This window comes from Chiloscyllium punctatum, chromosome 49, assembly GCF_047496795.1.
Source record: "Chiloscyllium punctatum isolate Juve2018m chromosome 49, sChiPun1.3, whole genome shotgun sequence".
Classification (NCBI taxonomy): Eukaryota; Metazoa; Chordata; class Chondrichthyes; order Orectolobiformes; family Hemiscylliidae; genus Chiloscyllium; species Chiloscyllium punctatum.
Window position 1 is genome coordinate 23,312,716 of NC_092787.1, and position 19,109 is coordinate 23,331,824.

At 41.8% G+C, this 19,109-nt stretch overlaps 1 protein-coding gene across 2 annotated transcripts in view; it reads right to left on the bottom strand.

The window, feature by feature from the left end:
• qsox2 (quiescin Q6 sulfhydryl oxidase 2) overlaps positions 1-19,109 on the bottom strand; it is an 81,254-nt gene that overhangs the window by 25,842 nt on the left and 36,303 nt on the right. For both annotated transcript variants that reach the window (XM_072565845.1, XM_072565844.1), the window contains exons 7-8: positions 7,339-7,482; positions 3,666-3,795 (exon numbers count right to left, since the gene is read on the bottom strand). In XM_072565845.1, coding sequence (XP_072421946.1) covers positions 3,666-3,795; positions 7,339-7,482 — 274 coding nt within the window. The remainder of the gene's footprint in view (positions 1-3,665; positions 3,796-7,338; positions 7,483-19,109) is intronic.

Below are 19,109 nucleotides of genomic sequence, written 5' to 3' on the forward strand. Positions count from 1 at the left end.
CTTTATTAAGGGAAGGAGATGCTTTACAAATTTGATTGTTCTTTTTGAATAAGTTAAAAGGAGGATCAATGAGGGTAGTGCAGTGGATGTTGTCTACCTGGATTTAGCTAGGGATTTGATAAGAGCTCACATGGCAGACTAGTCAATAAAAGGTAGGTGTCCCAAATTCACTGCTTGAGTTGGTGGTGGAGGCAGAAACCTTAAACTAAAACAAAAACCTGGAACTGCACATTAAGTGCTGAAAACTGCAGGACTATGGGTTGAGTGCACTAAAATGGGATTACAAAGGGAAAATGGTCCCCTTTTGTGCTATATCATTTCTATGGTTCTGTGGACTGACAGCAGATAATAAATATGCCACTGAGTAATGAAATCTCAGGGACAAGCAGTTAAAAATAGTGCCTCTTCCATAAAACAATAAATCACTTTCTGAAAAACATGCTCAAGTAGAAGATAGTGACAAAATCAAAAGGAAGTCAAATTGCGACTCTCAAGCAGCTGCAGAGACAGACAGCCTACAAGCTGAGGGGAAATAGGTGTATTCAACAACTAGACATGAAACAAGATATTTATGACAACAGACAACTCACTCAATTTCAACTTGAAAGAGAGACAGTGTCTCAAAGTTATCCGATTGAAAAAGCACTTCAGAGCCTACAGCAGTGGAATTACATGGCCCAGGTTCTTTCCCACTTGAAATTAAAATGGTATGCTACTAGAAACACTACAGCACATGGCGAAGGGAGTCAGATAATAGATTCATATTTCACAAACAAGGGTTCTTAAAAAACATGTATTCATACCAGCAACAAGATGGAAACACAGGTTGGCACTCAAATCAACATTAAAGGTACTTCAGAATGCAATAATCAGTAAAGTTTAAAAGGAAACAAAATGATTAGATAGTAAGTGAGCAGTACACCCAACTTCACTTCATGAACAATTCCTTGGCTTACATAACTCAGATTGCAATACAGTTTGAAGCAAAGTGATAACAGGCTTGGGTCTGATTTCCAGTGCTCAGAAGTGCTGCAGGATCCAACAGAATGTTTATTCCTGTGTCTTCCCAGGAAGAATCATCAGTACTCAGGACAAAATGAAAAGCAAGAAGGAACACTCAAATATTAGAATTGAGGAAGTGAAAATGTTGGTTTCAGCAATAATGCAATTGCTATGGATTTTACAAGACCATGACCTAGATATAACTGGATTAAAAAAATAATCAGTTTCTGAAAACTCTCAAATACACATATTTGGAAAACTTTATCGATAAATATGGATAACATTTCTCAATTGAACGTGTACACAAACAGGCATTTAGGGAAATTATGCTGAAATTGGTTGGCAAAATACATGTTTCGAATGCAAATTTTAACTTTAGGGCTGTCATTTACAAACTAAAAAGTGAAGGAAGAAAGCGTTCAAGCCAGCCATTTAAGACATGAAGATACGATCAATGGTAAGTGGGATGCACAATTTCTCATTTTCCCCCAGATCGCTGACAGGCACTGTGTCCAGAACCTCCACATCCTTGGAGATGCTGAATCAAAAAGGAAGGAAGTGTGTAAGGTCCAGTCATTGTTCCTGTGATCTCCAATATTGATTTTCATGGATTGGGACGTCCATTCCTCATAACTAAGTTTATTTCCTTCTCTAAAAGGAAGGAAGAACTTGAAAACTGGTCACAGACACTCTCATGAAATTCAAACAAAAATAGACAATTGTAACAATATTGATGGAAGCAGAGAACAAATGCAGGAAGTGCATCTTTTCAGAACCCTATTTGGTACCTCAATGTGCAGAGAGCAGAATTTGTAGCAGATGCCATATTTCAAAATTAATTTGGTGTCACATCAGCCTTGTGTGCCATGATGCATGATATAAATAACACAGCAGAGAGAGAAGGTGCACTCCAAGGTCTTTGTTCAGCAACACTCCCCAGGGCCTTCCCATTAAGTGTATAAGTCCTGCTCTGATCCGCCTTTCCAAAATGCACCTCACATGCATCTAAATGAAACTCCATCTGCCACTCCTCAACCCATTGACCCATCTGATCCAAATCTTGTTGCACTCTGAGGTAACCTTCTTTGCTGTCCACTACGCTTCCAATTTTGGTGTCATCTGCATCACATGTAAAATATGTGTTAAAATTCTTTTTCAATGCTCCAAACGTTTTCACCTCTTGTTGTGACACAGACACATTTGTTTCGTCCATTTCAAAATTCACTGGCTTTCACTGTTTCATGATCCTACCATTGGGGTATACCTGACACCTTGACCAAAAACTTATACTCAGCCAAGTAACATGATGACCACAAAATAGAGCCCCCAACAACCCACCCAATAATCATTTCTGACAAATCCAATCAATCGTTCAAATAATCATGCAGGCTAGTATATAAACTCTGCATGGACCAGCTTAGCCTAATGCCTGGTCTGTCATATACATTGCACAGAACCACAAAACCTGAGATACTCAATTACACAAGCTTTATTTTCATTTCTTCAACAATTCACATTTTTCCTAACTCAGTACTTGAATTCCAAACAGCAACTGTTTTCTCAAGGGAATATTAAAACAATGTCTTCAAAAGACATTGTCATCTGGTACCATTGGGTTACCTAAAGACACATGCAATTGGTCTGGTAACATTTTAATGCATTTACAACAATATAATTTCATGACATGATCTTGTACTGCTTTCATTAATATTTAGCCTAACAAAAATCAATTTCAATAGCGCAAGCTATATTACTTTCACAGGATTTCTCAGTAACATCTTGGATTCAGAAATGAGAAACAAATTAAGATTTTCACAAAATAACCGATGATTTACAGTCTCATGTTTCAAATGATTATTTGGAATACTTCAAATGGAAATGGTTTGCTATGTTGAATTTGGGATGGTTCTTTCAAAGATGTCATTGTGAGTTATTGCAGTGCATCTTGTAGATGGATATACATTGTAGCCATGACACACCCGTGGTGGAAAATGTGCATGTTTAAAAATATGGACAGGATGCCAGTGAAGTGAACTGCTTTGTCCTACTTCAATTGAAGGTTCTTTTATGCCATTTAGGTCATCCTGCGTGGAAACACCAACTGCTTAGTTACCTGTGGCATTGCAAATAGAACCAAACACTGAGCAATCATCAGCAAACATTCCCACTTCTGATCTTACAATGAAGGAGAGATGTGGATGGTTCTGTCTATAGCACTACCCTGATAACTCCTGCAGTGATGTTCTGAAGCGGAGATGATTGGCCTCCAACAGCTACCATATTGTTTTCTGTTAGGTATGACCCCAAACAGTGGAGAGTCTTCTTCAAATCACAATGGCTTCAACATCAGTCTTCCATGAGGCCATACGAGGTTTGTCACATTCCAGATATTGGAACAAAATGAAGGTACACCTTCCATGCAATCAGGTCACCAAAAACAATTATCTGGTCAATTGCATGCCATTTATAAGATCGTCCTGTGCACTTCTGACAGCAGTGACTATTCTTTGAAAGGTCCAGGGTTATGACAACATAAATACAAGTTCTTTATCATATAACCAGTCTTGGCATTTAAAGGAGCTTCAATGATGCCTCCACAGGAATATACTTCTATTTTCACATTAAATGGTCTCTTGAAAATAGTTACCAAATTAAAAACGCACCTTAGACAGGACTGTAATAAAGTCCTTAAGGGTAGATAGCTCTGGCCCTTCCAATATCTTGTGACTAGCAAGTTCCACTCGTAGTAAATAGTGCAAACCAGACTCCAGATCAGCCATATACACCTTACTCCTGAAAGCAAAGGGAGGCTTGAAACAAATACATTTCAAATAAATGCCTATTATTTGTTTAATTGACATATTTAGTTTTCATTATTAAGAAAGGTGGTAGCAGAAACTTCATTTTTCCTTTTCTGTGCCAGACAGGTTTAAAGTTTTAGTGACAATGTCAAGGTAAATGTTTGCTTCAATGTGACAGATTAATGCCACAACAGAAAAACAGTGAAGTTTTAATAATTTAAGTCTCCTGCAGTTTCAGGATGTTAACTATTAAATTCTCTTATTTTATGCCAACATGCAATCAACAATCTGATCTTTGTTTATTTCTCACCCAAAATAAAGCATTCCTTAATTTGTGCACTGGTTGACAAATGCGTTATGAATTCTATATCAGAACTCACTTAAACCTTAAAAGCATTGAGGAGCACAATAAAAATATTGTGAAGGAGCAAATTTTTATTTGCATTGCAGATTTTCCAAGCTACTTAAGAATGTCATTTAACAAAAATAACGACACAAAAGCCAAAGAAATAGACAATTAAAAAATTCATTCTGAACAAAATCAACTTTGATCTTTACATTGTCATTGTCTACAGGAATGGTGCCAGAAGATTGGAGGATAGCAAATGTTGTCCCCTTGTTCAAGAAGGGGAGTAAAGACAACCCTGGTAATTATAGAGCAGTGAACCTTACTTTGGTTGTGGGCCAAGAGTTGGAAAGGGTTATAAGAGATAGGATTTATAATAATCTAGAAAGGAATAAGTTGATTCGGGATAGTCAACACTGTTTTGTGAAGGGTAGGTCATGCCTCACTAACCTTATTGAGTTCTTTGAGAAGGTGACCAAACAAGTGGATGAGGGTAAAGCAGTTGATGAGATGTATATGGATTTCAGTAAGGCATTTGATAAGGTGCCCCATGGTAAGCTATTGCACAAAATATGGAGACATGGGATTGAGGGTGATTTAGCTGTTTGGATCAGAAATCAGCTAGCTGAAAGAAGACAGAGGGTGGTGATTGATGAGAAATGTTCATCCTGGAGTTCACTGACAAGTGGTGTACCACAAGGATCTGTTCTGGGCCACTGCTGTTTGTCATTTTCATAAATGACAAAGATGAGGGCGTAGAAAGATAGGTTAGTAAATTTGCGGATGACACTAAGGTTGGTGGAGTTGTGGATTGTGCTGATGGATGTTGCAGGTTGCAGAGGGACAGAAATAAGCTGCAGAGCTGGGTGCGAGGTGGGTAATGGAGTTTAATGCAGAAAAGTGAGAGGTGATTCACTCTGGAAGGAGCAACAGGGATACAGAGTATTGGGTTAATAGTAATTCTTGGCAGTGCAGATGAGCAGAGAGATCTCAGTGTCCATGTGTATAGATCCCTGAAAGTTATCACCCAGGTTGATAGGGTTGTTAAGGCAGCCTACAACTTGTTAGTTTTTATTGGTAGAGAGATCGACATTCCTGGCCATGAGGTCATGCTGCAACCGTACAAACTCTAGCGTGGCTGCTCTTGCAGTACTGCGTACAGTTCTGGTCACCGCATTATAGGGCGGATGTAGAAGCTTTGGAAAAAGTTCAAAGGATATTTATTAGGATGTTGCTTCGTATAGAGGGAAGGTCTTACAAGGAAAGGCTGAGGGACTGGAGGCTGTTTTTATTAGCAAGAAGGTTGAGCGATGGCTTAATTGAGACATAGATAATCAGAGGGTTAGTTAAGGTGGACAGTGAGAGCCTAATTCTTCGGATGGTAATGGCCAGCACAAGGGGACGTAGCTTTAAATTGAGGTGTGATAGATATTGGACAGCTGTCAGAGGTAGTTTCTTTAGTCAGAGAGTAGTAGGGACATGGAACGCCCTGCCTGCGACAATAGTAGACTCGCCAACTTTAAAAGGCATTTAAATGGTCATTGAATAAATACATGGATGAAAATGTAATAGTGTAGGATAGATGGGCTTCAGATTGGTTTCACATGTCGGTGCAACATCGTGGACTGAAGGGCCGACACTGCGCTGTAATGTTCTATGTTCTGTAACTCTGCCATACAAGCAGCATTAATAATGGTCATTAAACCCCCTTTCCTGCCATTGTTTTGTTATTGGCATGTATTTGTAAAAGCACGATTTGTTTTCCTGGCCATTGAAGTCATCAAAGTTCAGCAATACATAATGTTAATCAAGATGGAATCACAAGTTTTGGCTTTAAAACAAAGATCTAATGCTTACATTCATTATTTTTGTCTAAACATGCACTGTTTTCAGATCTTCACCAGAACCAGGATTTGTTCCTTTCATCTTCTACATCAAACTGCACTACCCTGCCTTGCCAACAGGTAGCAGAATCACATTCTCATTTGTCTATGTGATCTATTTAATGCGTGCTGCAGTGTTCTTCCTTACCCAAGTCAGGGCAAGAGTTGAATTGAAACTTATTTTGGGAAGCAGCTTGGTTGGAATGCGAAGCTACTGATACATATACATAATCAAAGAAAAGCCAGAAATGATTACCAGTTAGGACCAATTCATCACAGGATAAGATTCTTCAGCCTTTTGAAATGAAAAATTATATTTTTTGTTCACTTCTTCAGGGGACATTGCTGCTCTTTAGATACAAAATTTCTGATCTCAACATCATATCAGTGGTTGCGATAAAGAACTGACTTCAAATAAAAGGTTTATTGACAAACAGTACTGCCCAGAGTCAGTTCGGAGTTCTAAAACACTCAGATGTCCAGAAACACAAAGATTCTATATAAACTTGCGCACAATATGTTGTATATTTGTATACAAACAGGGACATTGCATACATCTATAAAATAGATGTATTTTCCACCACCATAATCATGCTTGGTAAAGGCAATACAGTGGGAAAGAATCAAGACCGGAACACTTTGTTCTGGTTTACATTAACAGCAGAATTGGATTTGTCCACTTTCTGTTCAAACTCACTGAAAAATATGGATGAAGTTAGAGCAGAAGGTTTTTTTTTAAAACAAAGTACTGAGGATGAATTTTGAAAGCAATAGTAAATTGAAGCAGCTCCACTGGGCAATGGACAAAAGACGAAACATAACAGTTAATGCTCCCTCTTTACTGTATCAAGTAGGCCACAGAAAGCTCAATGTTTACAAGAACTTTCAGTCATCTAGAGGACCAGATTTGCTGCAGGCTTCACCATGAAGTGATATCAACACGTCATGCTGTGAAATTACAATATTCCAATTCAGCAGATCATAATGTTATGGTGCTTAACGCAAGGACATGAGAGCAGGAATAGCCATATGATCTCTTAAGTCTGATCTGCCATTCAATAGGATCATGTCTGGCCACTTATTTTCATTTCACTTATTTACCCTTATATTCCCTTAGATTTTTGAATGCCATCGAGCTCTATCTTGAACATTCTTGACTGAATATCCACACTTCTGGATGGAGTTGCAAAGAATGACATAAATAAAACAGAAAATGTCGCAGATATAAATCTAAAACATTTTACTTTCCCATAAGTTCACAACCTGATTATCTGCTTTAAAGTGATCAAGTTTTGGAAAGGCTTACCTATCAAAATACTTCCATGGCTTTATTAGACTTATTGCCTCATCCTTCTGCCAAACAGGTGCATTGTATTGCAAAGACGGTCTCTTGGTTACTCCTGACAAAGACTTTAAGTATGAAGAAAAGAATGATCGTAAAGGCTTCTGCCTGTTGTAGAAAGGAAAGAAATGAAAGGATGAGAATTATTCAAATTAGATTGTTGATACAGATATTGTACTAAGTGACATACGTTTGCTAGATTTCCTAGATTGGCTAGTTTCTCAGCTGCTCCTTACTGATCATTCAAAAGATCAAGTCTTAATAATACACTAATTTATTATTGAGCTACTTGGGTCATGTATTTACTCAACTACAGGTGGACAGAAACACAGATATGATAAAGTCAACAGTATTTGAAGGCAGCTGAAAATGTGTTGCTGGAAAAGCGCAGCAGATCAGGCAGCAAAGGAGCAGAAGAGTCGATGTTTCGGGCCTGAGCCCTTCTTCAGGAATGAGGAAAGTGTGTCCAGCAGGCTAAGATAAAAAGGTAGGGAGGAGGGACTTGGGGGAGGGGCGTTGGAAATGCGATAGGTGGAAGGAGGTTAAGGTGAGGGTGATAGGGCGGAGAGATCAGGAAGAAGATTACAGGTTAGGAAGGTGGTGCTGAGTTTGAGGGTTGGGACTGAGACAAGGTGGGGGGAGTGGAAATGAGGAAACTGAAGAAATCTGCATTCATCCCTTGTGGTTGGAGGGTTCCTAGGCGGAAGATGAGGCACTCTTCCTCCAGCCGTCGTGTTGCCATGGTCTGGCGATGGAGGAGTCCAAGGACCTGCATGTCCTTGGTGGAGTGGGAGGGGGAGTTGAAGTGTTGAGTTGATTGGTCCGGGTGTCCCAGAGGTGTTCTCTGAAACGTTCTGCAAGTAGGCAGCCTGTCTCCCCAATATAGACGAGGCCACATCGGGTGCAGCGGATGCAGCAAATGATGTGTGTGGAGGTGCAGGTGAATTTGTGGCAGATATGGAAGGATCCCTTGGGGCCTTGGAGGGAAGTAAGATGGGGGGGAGGAAAGGTGTGTGCGCAAGTTTTGCATTTCTTGCAGTTGCAGGGAAAGGTGCCGGGAGTGGAGGTTGGGTTGGTGGGGGGTGTGGACCTGACGAGAAAATCACAGAGGGAGTGGTCTTCACGGAACGCTGATAGTAGAGGGGAGGGAAATATATCCCTGGTGGTGGGGTCTGTTTGGAGGTGGTGGAAATGACGACGGATGATACAATGTATCTGGAGGTTGGTGGGGTGGTAAGTGAGGACCAGTGGGGTACTGACCTGGTGGCGATTGGAGGAGCGGGAAGTGGAGAGCATCGTCGATCACGTTGGGGGAAAATTGCGGTCTTTGAAGGAGGCCATCTGGGTTGTACAGTATTGGAACTGGTCCTCTTGGGAGCAGATACGACGGAGACGAAGGAATTGGGAGTATGGGATTGCGTTTTTACAGGGGGCAGGGAGGGAGGTGGTGTAGTCTAGGTCGCTGTGGAAGTCGGTCGGTTTACAGTAAATGTCCGTGTTGATTTGGTTGCCAGAGATAGAAATGGAGGGGTCTAGGAAGGGGAGGGAGGAGTCCGAGACGGTCCAGGTAAATTTGAGGTTGGGGTGGAAGGCGTTGGTAAAGTGAATGAACTGTTCAACCTCCTCGAGGGAGCATGAGTCCTTAGCCCAAGAACTCCCCATCTACGTTCGGGACACAACCCAATACCTCCACCTCCTCCATGATTTTCACTTCCCCTGTACCTAACACCTTATCTTCACCATGGACATCCAGTCCCTGTACACCTCCATCCCCCATCACAAAGGACTCAAAGCCCTCCACTTCTTCCTTTCCCGCCGTACCAACCAGTACCCTTCCACTGACACCCTCCTTTGACTGACTGAACTGGTCCTCACTCCAAACAACTTCTCTTTCCAATCCTCCCACTTCCTCCAAACCAAAGGAGTAGCCATGGGCACCCGCATGGGCCCCAGCTATGCCTGCCTCTTCGCAGGATATGTGGAACAGTCCATCTTCCGCAGCTACACTCGCACCACACGCCACCTTTTCCGCCGCTACATCGATGACTGTATCAGCGCTACCTCGTGCTCCCACGAGGAGGTTGAACAGTTCATCCACTTTACTAACACCTTCCACCCTGACCTCAAATTTACCTGGTCTGTCTCAGACTCCTCCCTCCCCTTCCTAGACCTCTCCATTTCTATCTCAGGTGACCAAATCAACACGGACATTTACTATAAACCGACCGACTCCCACAGATACCCAGACTACACCTCCTCCCACCCTGCCCCCTGTAAAAGCGCAATCCCATATGCCCAATTCCTTCGTCTCCGTCGTATCTGCTCCCAGGAGGACCAGTTCCAATACCGGACAACCCAGATGGCCTACTTCTTCAAAGACCGCAATTTCCCCCCAGACGTGATCGACGATGCCCTCCACCGCATCTCCTCCACTTCCTGCTCCTCCGCCCTTGAGCCCCGCCCCTCCAATCGCCACCAGGACAGAACCCCACTGGTCCTCACCTACCATCCCACCAACCTCCAGATACATCGTATCATCCGTCGTCATTTCTGCCACCTCCAAATGGACCCCACCACCAGGGATATATTTCCCTCCCCTCCCCTATCAGCGTTCCGCAAAGACCACTCCCTCCGTGATTCCCTCGTCAGGTCCACACCCCCCACCAACCCAACCTCCACTCCCGCACCTTCCCTGCAACCGCAAGAAATGCAAAACTTGCGCCCATACCTCCCCCCTTACTTCCCTCCAAGGCCCCAAGGGATCCTTCCATATCCGCCACAAATTCACCTGCACCTCCACACACATTTACTGCATCTGTTGCACCCGATGTGGCCTCCTCTATATTGGGGAGACAGGCCGCCTACTTGCAGAACGTTTCAGAGAAAACCTCTGGGACACCCGGACCAACCAACCCAACCACCCCGTGGCTGAACACTTCAACTCCCCCTCCCACTCCACCAAGGACATGCAGGTCCTTGGACTCCTCCATCGTTAGACCATAGCAACACGACGGCCAGAGGAAGAGCGCCTCATCTTCTGCCTAGGAACCCTCTAACCAGAAGGGATGAACTCAGATTTCTCCAGTTTCCTCATTTCCCCTCCCCCTACCTTGTCTCAGTCGCAACCCTCGATCTCAGCATCACCTTCCTAACCTGCAATCTTCTTCCTGATCTCTCCGGTCCCACCCATACTCCGGCCTATCACCCTCACCTTAACCTCCTTCCACCTATCGCATTTCCAACGTCCATCCCCCAAGTCCCTCCTCCCTACCTTTTATCTTAGCCTGCTGGTTACACCTTCCTCATTCCTGAAGAAGGGCTCATGCCAGAAACGTCGATTCTTCTGCTCCTTGGATGCTGCCTGACATGCTGCGCTTTTCCAACAACACATTTTCAGCTCTGATCTCTAGCGTCTGCAGTTCTCATTTTCTCCCCAAGTATTTGAAGGCACACAATTTCATAGTCATATGCTTCATACTTCAGTTAGTTTTGAAACAATCCCAGTTATCATCAACCAAACAAAAAACAGGAAACCATTAAGTTATTATAAGATCACATACACTGCAAACAATCCTGTGGAAAGCAGAAGTGGCGTTCAAAATAAAATCCAAAATCAGGTTAAGATCATTACGGATATGAGGGAGGCAAGGAAAATGACAGCCAAAACATCTAACAGAGGTAGCAATGGAATTAAATTATTCAACTGCAAGACTCAAGTATAATATTAAATTGGAATATTAGTTCTCAAACAACTTCCACATGTATAATGAACTTCACTAAATTAAAAAAAAAATCATTTATGGGGTCTCATTGGCTAGGCCAACAATTATTGCCCGTGCCTACTTGCCTTGGGGGGCAGTTAAGACCCATTGCTATGGACCGGGAGTCACATATATGCCAGACCAGGTAAGGATGCAGTTTTCTCCCCTTAAGGGGATGAGTGAACCAGTGGTTTTTAATGGTAATCGGCAATGGTTTCATGGTCATCATTCAACTCTTAATTTCAGATTTTTATTCAATTCAAATTCCACCATGTAATGTGGCAGGACTCAATCAAGCAAAAAAAAAAACCCTGCAACTTCTTGGAGGTGATTTGCTTCCACCCAAGGAACTAACAGCTTACAAGAGGCTGCTTACCTCAAAAAGAAGAAGTGGGCAAGTGTGAGGTTATGCACTTTGGTAGGAAGAATAGAGACAAACTATTTTCTAAATGGCAAAAGGTTTCAAAGATCAAAGGGACTTCAGAATTCTCTTAAGGTTAACATGCAACTTCAGCTGGCAGTTAGTGAGGCAAATGCAATCTTCGCATTCATTTCAAAGTGCTAAAATTCAAGAACAGAATTGTATTGCTGAGGCTGTACGGGACTCTGGTCAGACTGTCACCCCATTTCCCCTCCCTCAGTCAAAGCAGGTCCTACCTGCTACAGGATGTGTATTAACATTTCTGAACCTAATTATTGGATATCGTAAAATAAATCAAAAAAGCCTTGTAACTCTGAAAATACATTAAAGGACTCAGGGATAAAAATGTTACAGTATGCATCAGCATTTATGATAACAGGAATTCTTAAAATAACCTGATTTAATTTTTAGATTGAGAAAGTTACATTGGAAGTAATATATTGCAAGTATTTTGCTCATATGGTCAAGAACATATTAAAAAATGGACTGCCGATATATTTTGTTTCTTTAAAAATTCTCATGAGTTATAACTGCAAGCTGGTGCCAGACATAGGCAATTCACATTCATTGGTTGAGTTGTGGTAATGTGCTTTTATTAACGTGAAATGGGCAACAAATGTTAGCATGTTCCATTAAACTCAGTGGTTCTGCAGCATTAATCCATGAAGCAACAGTCAGCAAATATTCTGAAATGCATGGTAAGCTACCTTCTGTTATCTTACAAGAGTTACAGTAGCTAGGGTTAAGAGCTGTTACACTTCCAGGAAGACCAACGCCAGCTTATTCAGAAGGCTAAAAAGGTTAAAAGCAATGGACAGACTTCATTGCAATAACGATGGTGTTTTTGCTCATTTCACACATCAGACAAAAATTCTCATAACATCATTGTCTTAAATAACGTATTGCATAACTAGTCATGAAATGACAAGGAGACTTGAATTCATTGCTACATAAAGAACATTACAGGTTTTCAACGATTAACAAGTGTTTTTATCCTGTCAAGTTACTGGGATTACAATTGAAAGCATACAGACATGTCCATAGAGAATACAATGTGCCCCTTAATAGCAATTGAAGTAAAATTATTAAAACTGGGAACTGTAAAATGATGTTAAACAATAGACTGCTAGTATTTTAGACTGAATCAGACAAAACTCAACCTCAAGATGGAAGCGTGCAAATTTTACTTAAGGCAAGCAATTAATACTAAAAACCAGAACTACTTCACATTAAGGCAACATGCATTTTTATAGGAACAAGGAAGCTTCATCCGTTTTGTTTCAAAGTGGAATGTGTTCTAGGAGGTGGACTGAGATACAAATGAAATTTGATATTCTCAAACTCTTCAAATATTCCCAAACTACAAAACATGAACATTGCCAAACCTCATGATTAAACTAAATTGCACTAAATATCTGCATTAATACTATCAGCAGAGATTGCTCTCCACCGCAGTCATTTTGGAAGCGTAAAAGCTAATTTATATCTTTCACCTGGCTGGGGAGAATTTCTTTTAAACATATCTTAGTAAAGCACCAAAAACAAAAAAGGCTAAATCATAACTGCATGATTAAAATGCTAATGACACCTCTGAATTAACAGTCTAACGTCTATACAGTTATGAGGTGCTTCAATCATTTGATACATATATGCAAGTACTTTTTACCCTTGCCAGTGCTCTTTTTGAAAATAAAAAAGGAGGAAAGAACAAACATCCCCAATTCTACCCCTAAGTAACTTTACACAATAACACGTCACCATTTTCAACAAGAAAACTATTACAAGGAAAAGCAGAAAGTGAGACAATGTGACAAGTGTGCAGAAAGTGCCTAGAGTTACTACCAGGCTTAAAAGTACTTTGCTGGCTGCATTCCAAACACCAAATTTAAAACCAATACTGAATATTAATGTTTCTGCTGTTTGTGATCTCCTGTCGAAGGAAAGTGAGATTGTATAAAGTGGTTAAGCTTAGGTGGCATTTAATACCCTTGAGGGAGCAAGCTACTTCATCAAAGTAGCAGTCTTAGGCGTGCATTTAGGTTTAGATAATAGTTGTGTATTTCTGCACATGAAACAAGATTGAAATGCATGAAGATTTGCAGCAATCTCTGAATGAGTGTTCCCATATTTCAGCATTGAAAGTTCTGTTATCATAATTTAAATATTTTGTAATCCACAACCTCACTGCAAGTTAGCTTCTTGAAAGAAAAATATGTCTTCGAAATTATCTTCTTCTCAGTTTACCTATCCTGCACACTTTATGCATAATCATGTTTTACAAGTCAACCACCTTGTTTTTTTTAAACATTGTAGCTCACCAGCAGTCATTAGGATTTTGGAGGTGGGGGTGAGAAGCAGAGTGTGCGCATGAAGCGAGACCATAATTTTCCTCCCTGGTGAAATGCTTGGCCTTCTGTGAACAAGGTGGAGATTTGCACCAGTTTGGAGAAGAGTGGACTGTGTAACAAGGAGAAAACAGAGAGAGTGTCTAAAGGGGTCATTTTTAGGATCAGACTGATTAGGAGTTCTGCAGGGGTCAGTGTCAAGACCACAACTATTACACACATTAACAATCCTGGAGGGAACTGAGGACATTGCTGCTAGGTTTACAGATGACAAAAATAGATGGAAGGCCTGGAAGTTTGAGAAAGCAAAGAGACTGAAGGAGGACTTGGGACAGGATTGGAAAGTGGGCAAAAGAAGAAGTGGACAAGTATGAGGTTATGCACATGGTAGGAAGAAGAGGCATAAACTATTTTCTAAATGGCAAAAGGTTTCAAAGAGACTTCAGAATTCTAGTTCAGGATTCTCTTAAGGTTAACATGCAACTTCAGCTGGCAGTTAGCGAGGCAAATGCAATCTTCGCATTCATTTCAAAGTGCTAAAATTCAAGAACTGAATTGTATTGCTGAGGCTGTACAGGGCTCTGGTCAGACTGTCACCCCATTTCCCCTCCCTCAGTCAAAGCAAATGCTCAGAGACAGACACAGTATAGTTTTACCTCCAGCTTTATTTTGGGCCCTGGACGGACAGAGAACAATCACCCATATGCACAGAGAGAAGAGTTCTCGGTCTTCTCTCGAACAGCAGTTTCTTAATGAATTATATAGCCATTTTACAGGGGGGAACATCCAGAAAAGGCAACACATATTAATTGGGTGACTGTTACAATTAGCGAGTGTCAATAGTAAAGATTAAGCCATCTGTTGTTATGCAATTAATAACTGGCTTCAAATAATGAGTACTTCTCACCTTGTTATACTGACCTCACATACTGAATGCTTCCAACATTGTTAAATGCCTCTACATAATGACTGCTTTTCCACCTTGTTAACCCATTACCCTTGCCTTCAGCACCCCATCGTTAACAGTAAGTTCCTATCTGATCTGAGTCATGATCAGCAAAATCTCGTTTCACAAAAACTCAGAACATGACTCTTTCCCTGCCTGCTTAAATCCATACACATTCTCACGACCACATTTGGAATATTGATCGCTGTTTAGGGCCCTGTATCTAAGGAAAAGATGTGCTGGTGTTGGAGGGGTCCTGAGGTTTACAAGAACAATCCCAGGTATGAAGGGCTTGTCATGAGATTTCCAGTTGAGGACTCTCAATCAAACTTACAGAATACTAAAAGGCCTGGATACAGTGGACTTAGAGAAGATGTTCCTGCTAGTAGTTTACATAAGAACCTAAAGGCACAGCACGAGAGTGAAGGGACGACTCTTCAGAACTGTGATGAGGTGGCATTTCTTCAGCAAGAGGGTGGTGCATCTGTGGAACTCATTGCCACAGAAGGCTCTGGAGGTCAAGTCAGAGTGTATTTAAGGTGGAGATAAATAGATTGTAGACAAGTAAGGGGATCAACGATTATGTGGAGAAGGCAGGAGAATGGGATTGAGAAACGCATCTTACCGCCTTAACCCATTCAATATTAGTTGGATTTGCAGTTTAGTTAGAAAAAGGGTCACCCAAATAATCATCTTGCTAAGTATTTGACTAAGGCAAGTTACAAAATTTCAATTATGAAATTTGGAAGTGATTTATTGCCAAGATGAACAACAAAGAGCAAGCTATTACTATAGATGATGGTGCAATCTTCTAGGAGAAAGTGAGGACTGCAGATGCTGGAGATCAGAGCTGAAAATGTGTTGCTGGAAAAACGCAGGTCAGGCAGCATCCAAGGAGCAGGAGAATCGATGTTTCGGGCATGAGCCCTTCTTCAGGAATGAGGAAAGTGTGTCCAGCAGGCTAAGGTAAAAGGTAGGGAGGAGGGACTTGGGGGAGGGGCGTTGGAAATGCGATAGGTGGAAGGAGGTTTAGGTAAGGGTGATAGACCAGAGTGGGGACGGGGGCTGAGAGATCAGGAAGAAGATTGCAGGTTATAAAGGTGGTGTTGAGTTCGAGGGTTGGGACTGAGACAAGGTGGGGGGGGAGGGGAAATGAGGAAACTGGAGAAATCGGAGTTCATCCCTTGTGGATGGAGGGTTCCTAGGCGGAAGATGAAGCGAGGAGGTTGAACAGTTCAGCGACTTTACCAACACCTTTCACCCTGATCTCAAATTTACCTGGACCGTCTCAGACTCCTCCCTCCCCTACCTAGGCCTTTCCGTTTCTATCTCGGGCGACCGAATCAACACGGACATTTACTATAAACCGACCGACTCCAACAGATATCTAGACTACACCTCCTCCCACCCTGACCCCTGTAAAAACACCATCCCATATTCCCAATTCCTTCGTCTCCGTCGCATCTGCTCCCAGGAGGACCAGTTCCAATACCGAACAACCCAGACGGCCTCCTTCTTCAAAGACTGCAATTTCCCCCCAGACGTGATCGACGATGCCCTCCACCGCATCTCCTCCACTTCCTGCTCCTCCGCCTTTGAGCCCCGCCCCTCCAATCGCCACCAGGACAGAACCCCAGTGGTCCTCACTTACCACCCCCACAACCTCCAGATACATCGTATCATCAGTCATTTCCGCCACCTCTAAACGGACCCCACAACCAGGGATACATTTCCCTCCCCTCCCCTCCCCTATCAGCGTTCCGTAAAGACCACTCCCTCAGTGACTCCCTCGTCAGGCCCACACCCCCCACCAACCCAACCTCCACTCCCGGCATCTTCCCCTGCAACCGCAAGAAATGCAAAACTTGCACCCATACCTCCCCCCTTACTTCCCTCCAAGGCCCCAAGTAATCCTTCCATATCCGCCACAAATTCACCTACACCTCCACACACATTTACTGCATCCGCTGCACCCGATGTGGCCTCCTCTATATTGGGAAGACAGGCCGCCTACTTGCAGAACGTTTCAGAGAACGCCTCTGGGACACCGGACCAACCGACCCAACCACCCCGTGGCTCAACACTTCAACTCCCCCTCCCACTCCACCAAGAACATGCAGGTCCTTGGACTCCTCCATCGCCAGACTATAGCAACATGACGGCTGGAAGAAGAGTGCCTCATCTTGCGCCTAGGAACCCTCCAACCACAAGGGATGAACGCAGATTTCTCCAGTTTCATTTCCCCTCCCCCCACCTTATCTCTGTCCCAACCCTCGAACTCAGCACCACCTTCCTAACCTGCAATCTTCTTCCTGATCTCTCCGCCCCCCCCACCCACACTCCGGCCTATCACCCTCACCTTAACCTCCTTCCACCTATCGCATTTCCAATGCCCCTGCCCCAAGTCCCTCCTCCCTACCTTTTATCTTAGCCTGCTGGACACACTTTCCTCATTCCTGAAGAAGGGCTCATGCCTGAAACGGCGATTCTCCTGCTCCTTTGATGCTGCCTGACCTGCTGCGCTTTTCCAGCAACACATTTTCAGGTACAATCTTCTACACAATTTTTCCATTAACCACATTCAGCTGTGCACTTCATTCTGCAATTACCTCTGGCCCATTAACTCAGATGTGCATACACCGGAAAAAAAAGGATTTTATTGCACTTATTCAGATTGTCACGGGTTTTCATACAGTTAGGATATTTACTTGCTTCAGTTGGCAATGCAATTGCAATTAAAATGTATTTTGGTATTGTATTTGATTTGGTGTTACTGGCTATCATTTGTTCACTTAATTGCATACTTTAAGGCAAATGATTTGCCATTGCTGACAGAATAAAGTAAAGAAAGCAAATGGCACAACTGGATCCAAAGTTACAGTTGTCTTCAAATTAAAAACAACCATATTTTGTGTTTGGTTGATAATTTTAAATGAAATTAATTTGGAGATAGACTCAGGGACTGGTGAAAATGATCAGAACTGCCCACAATCAGGAACAAACTGAGCATTAGAATGGCACTGTTTCTCAAAAGTGCCATGAGCTTCTCAAAATGCAACCAAGTTATGAAGAGAGGATAGTTAAATATATCATGCAAGGATGTCCAACTATTTGAAGTGGACAGCCAGACATTTGCGAAAGTGAAATCAGTGAGCTAGATTTGATTTGGAAGCCCAAATATCAAAATACAAGGCCACTTTCCCTAATTATGATCAAAACTGATAGAAACAATGAACAAGTCAGATTCCGGAATGAAATCTACCTTGTTAGAACATCAAATTTTATTTTTGCGATTTTGTTAATCTTGTGGTCATCACTGGACATACTTACTTATACAAGGCTGCCAATATGCTTCCAATAAATGAATACAAAAACAAACCTACATACATATGGAACAATACGGAACGATCTTACCATCAACAGCAAAAAGATTCAACCCTTTTGCCCAGCAAAATCATTCACAAACATTCAACCTCAGTGAAGCATCATTCCCACTCTTCGTTCAATTGCTAACTTAACTGACTGGTTTATTGCACTTATCTAGCCTACTCATTTAGTTTAAGTCATTATTCCTTGGAAATGCTGTGACAACTTGATGCTTACAAAACATACAACTCTGCTTAAAAGTCAACTTCACACAAAAAATCAAAATCCTATTTTTCTCAAAAAGTTTCCAATTAACCATACCATAACTCTTCGTCACAATATACACCGTTTGGACTCAACTACATAAAATTAGAAACGCTTCTTGACAAATAGCCTGTTTGACAGATATAATTCGCTTTCTAATAGTGCTTTAAACAATGACCACTCCCTTTCAGAAGTTAATAACAGAAGAATACAAATGCCATAATCAACATGCTAAACTTGTAGGATTATCTTTGTTGACTTACAAAATTCAAGCTAAATGAAGCAAGGCAGTGCTGCATTAACTTGTGGCACAGTGAAATTGTCCTGCTACTGGGCCAAGAGAACCAGGTTTCATTCACATCCTACTTGCTCCAGAGACATTCAACAACATCTGAACAAGTTAATTAGAAAATCACAAAAAAAATATTTTTTCACCTCAAAGAATTCAAACAAGGCGTCATTCGAGTGGCAATCATGAAAAACATTTTCGTCCCTATATTCAGAAGGCCCCAAACAATGCACAAAGGTATTCCTTTATGGCATGTTTTACAGTTCAAATAGCATTCCAATTGCAATTGAAATTTTCACTAAGGATCGAGTTTTTGGATACTTCTACAAGTCACATTCTATTT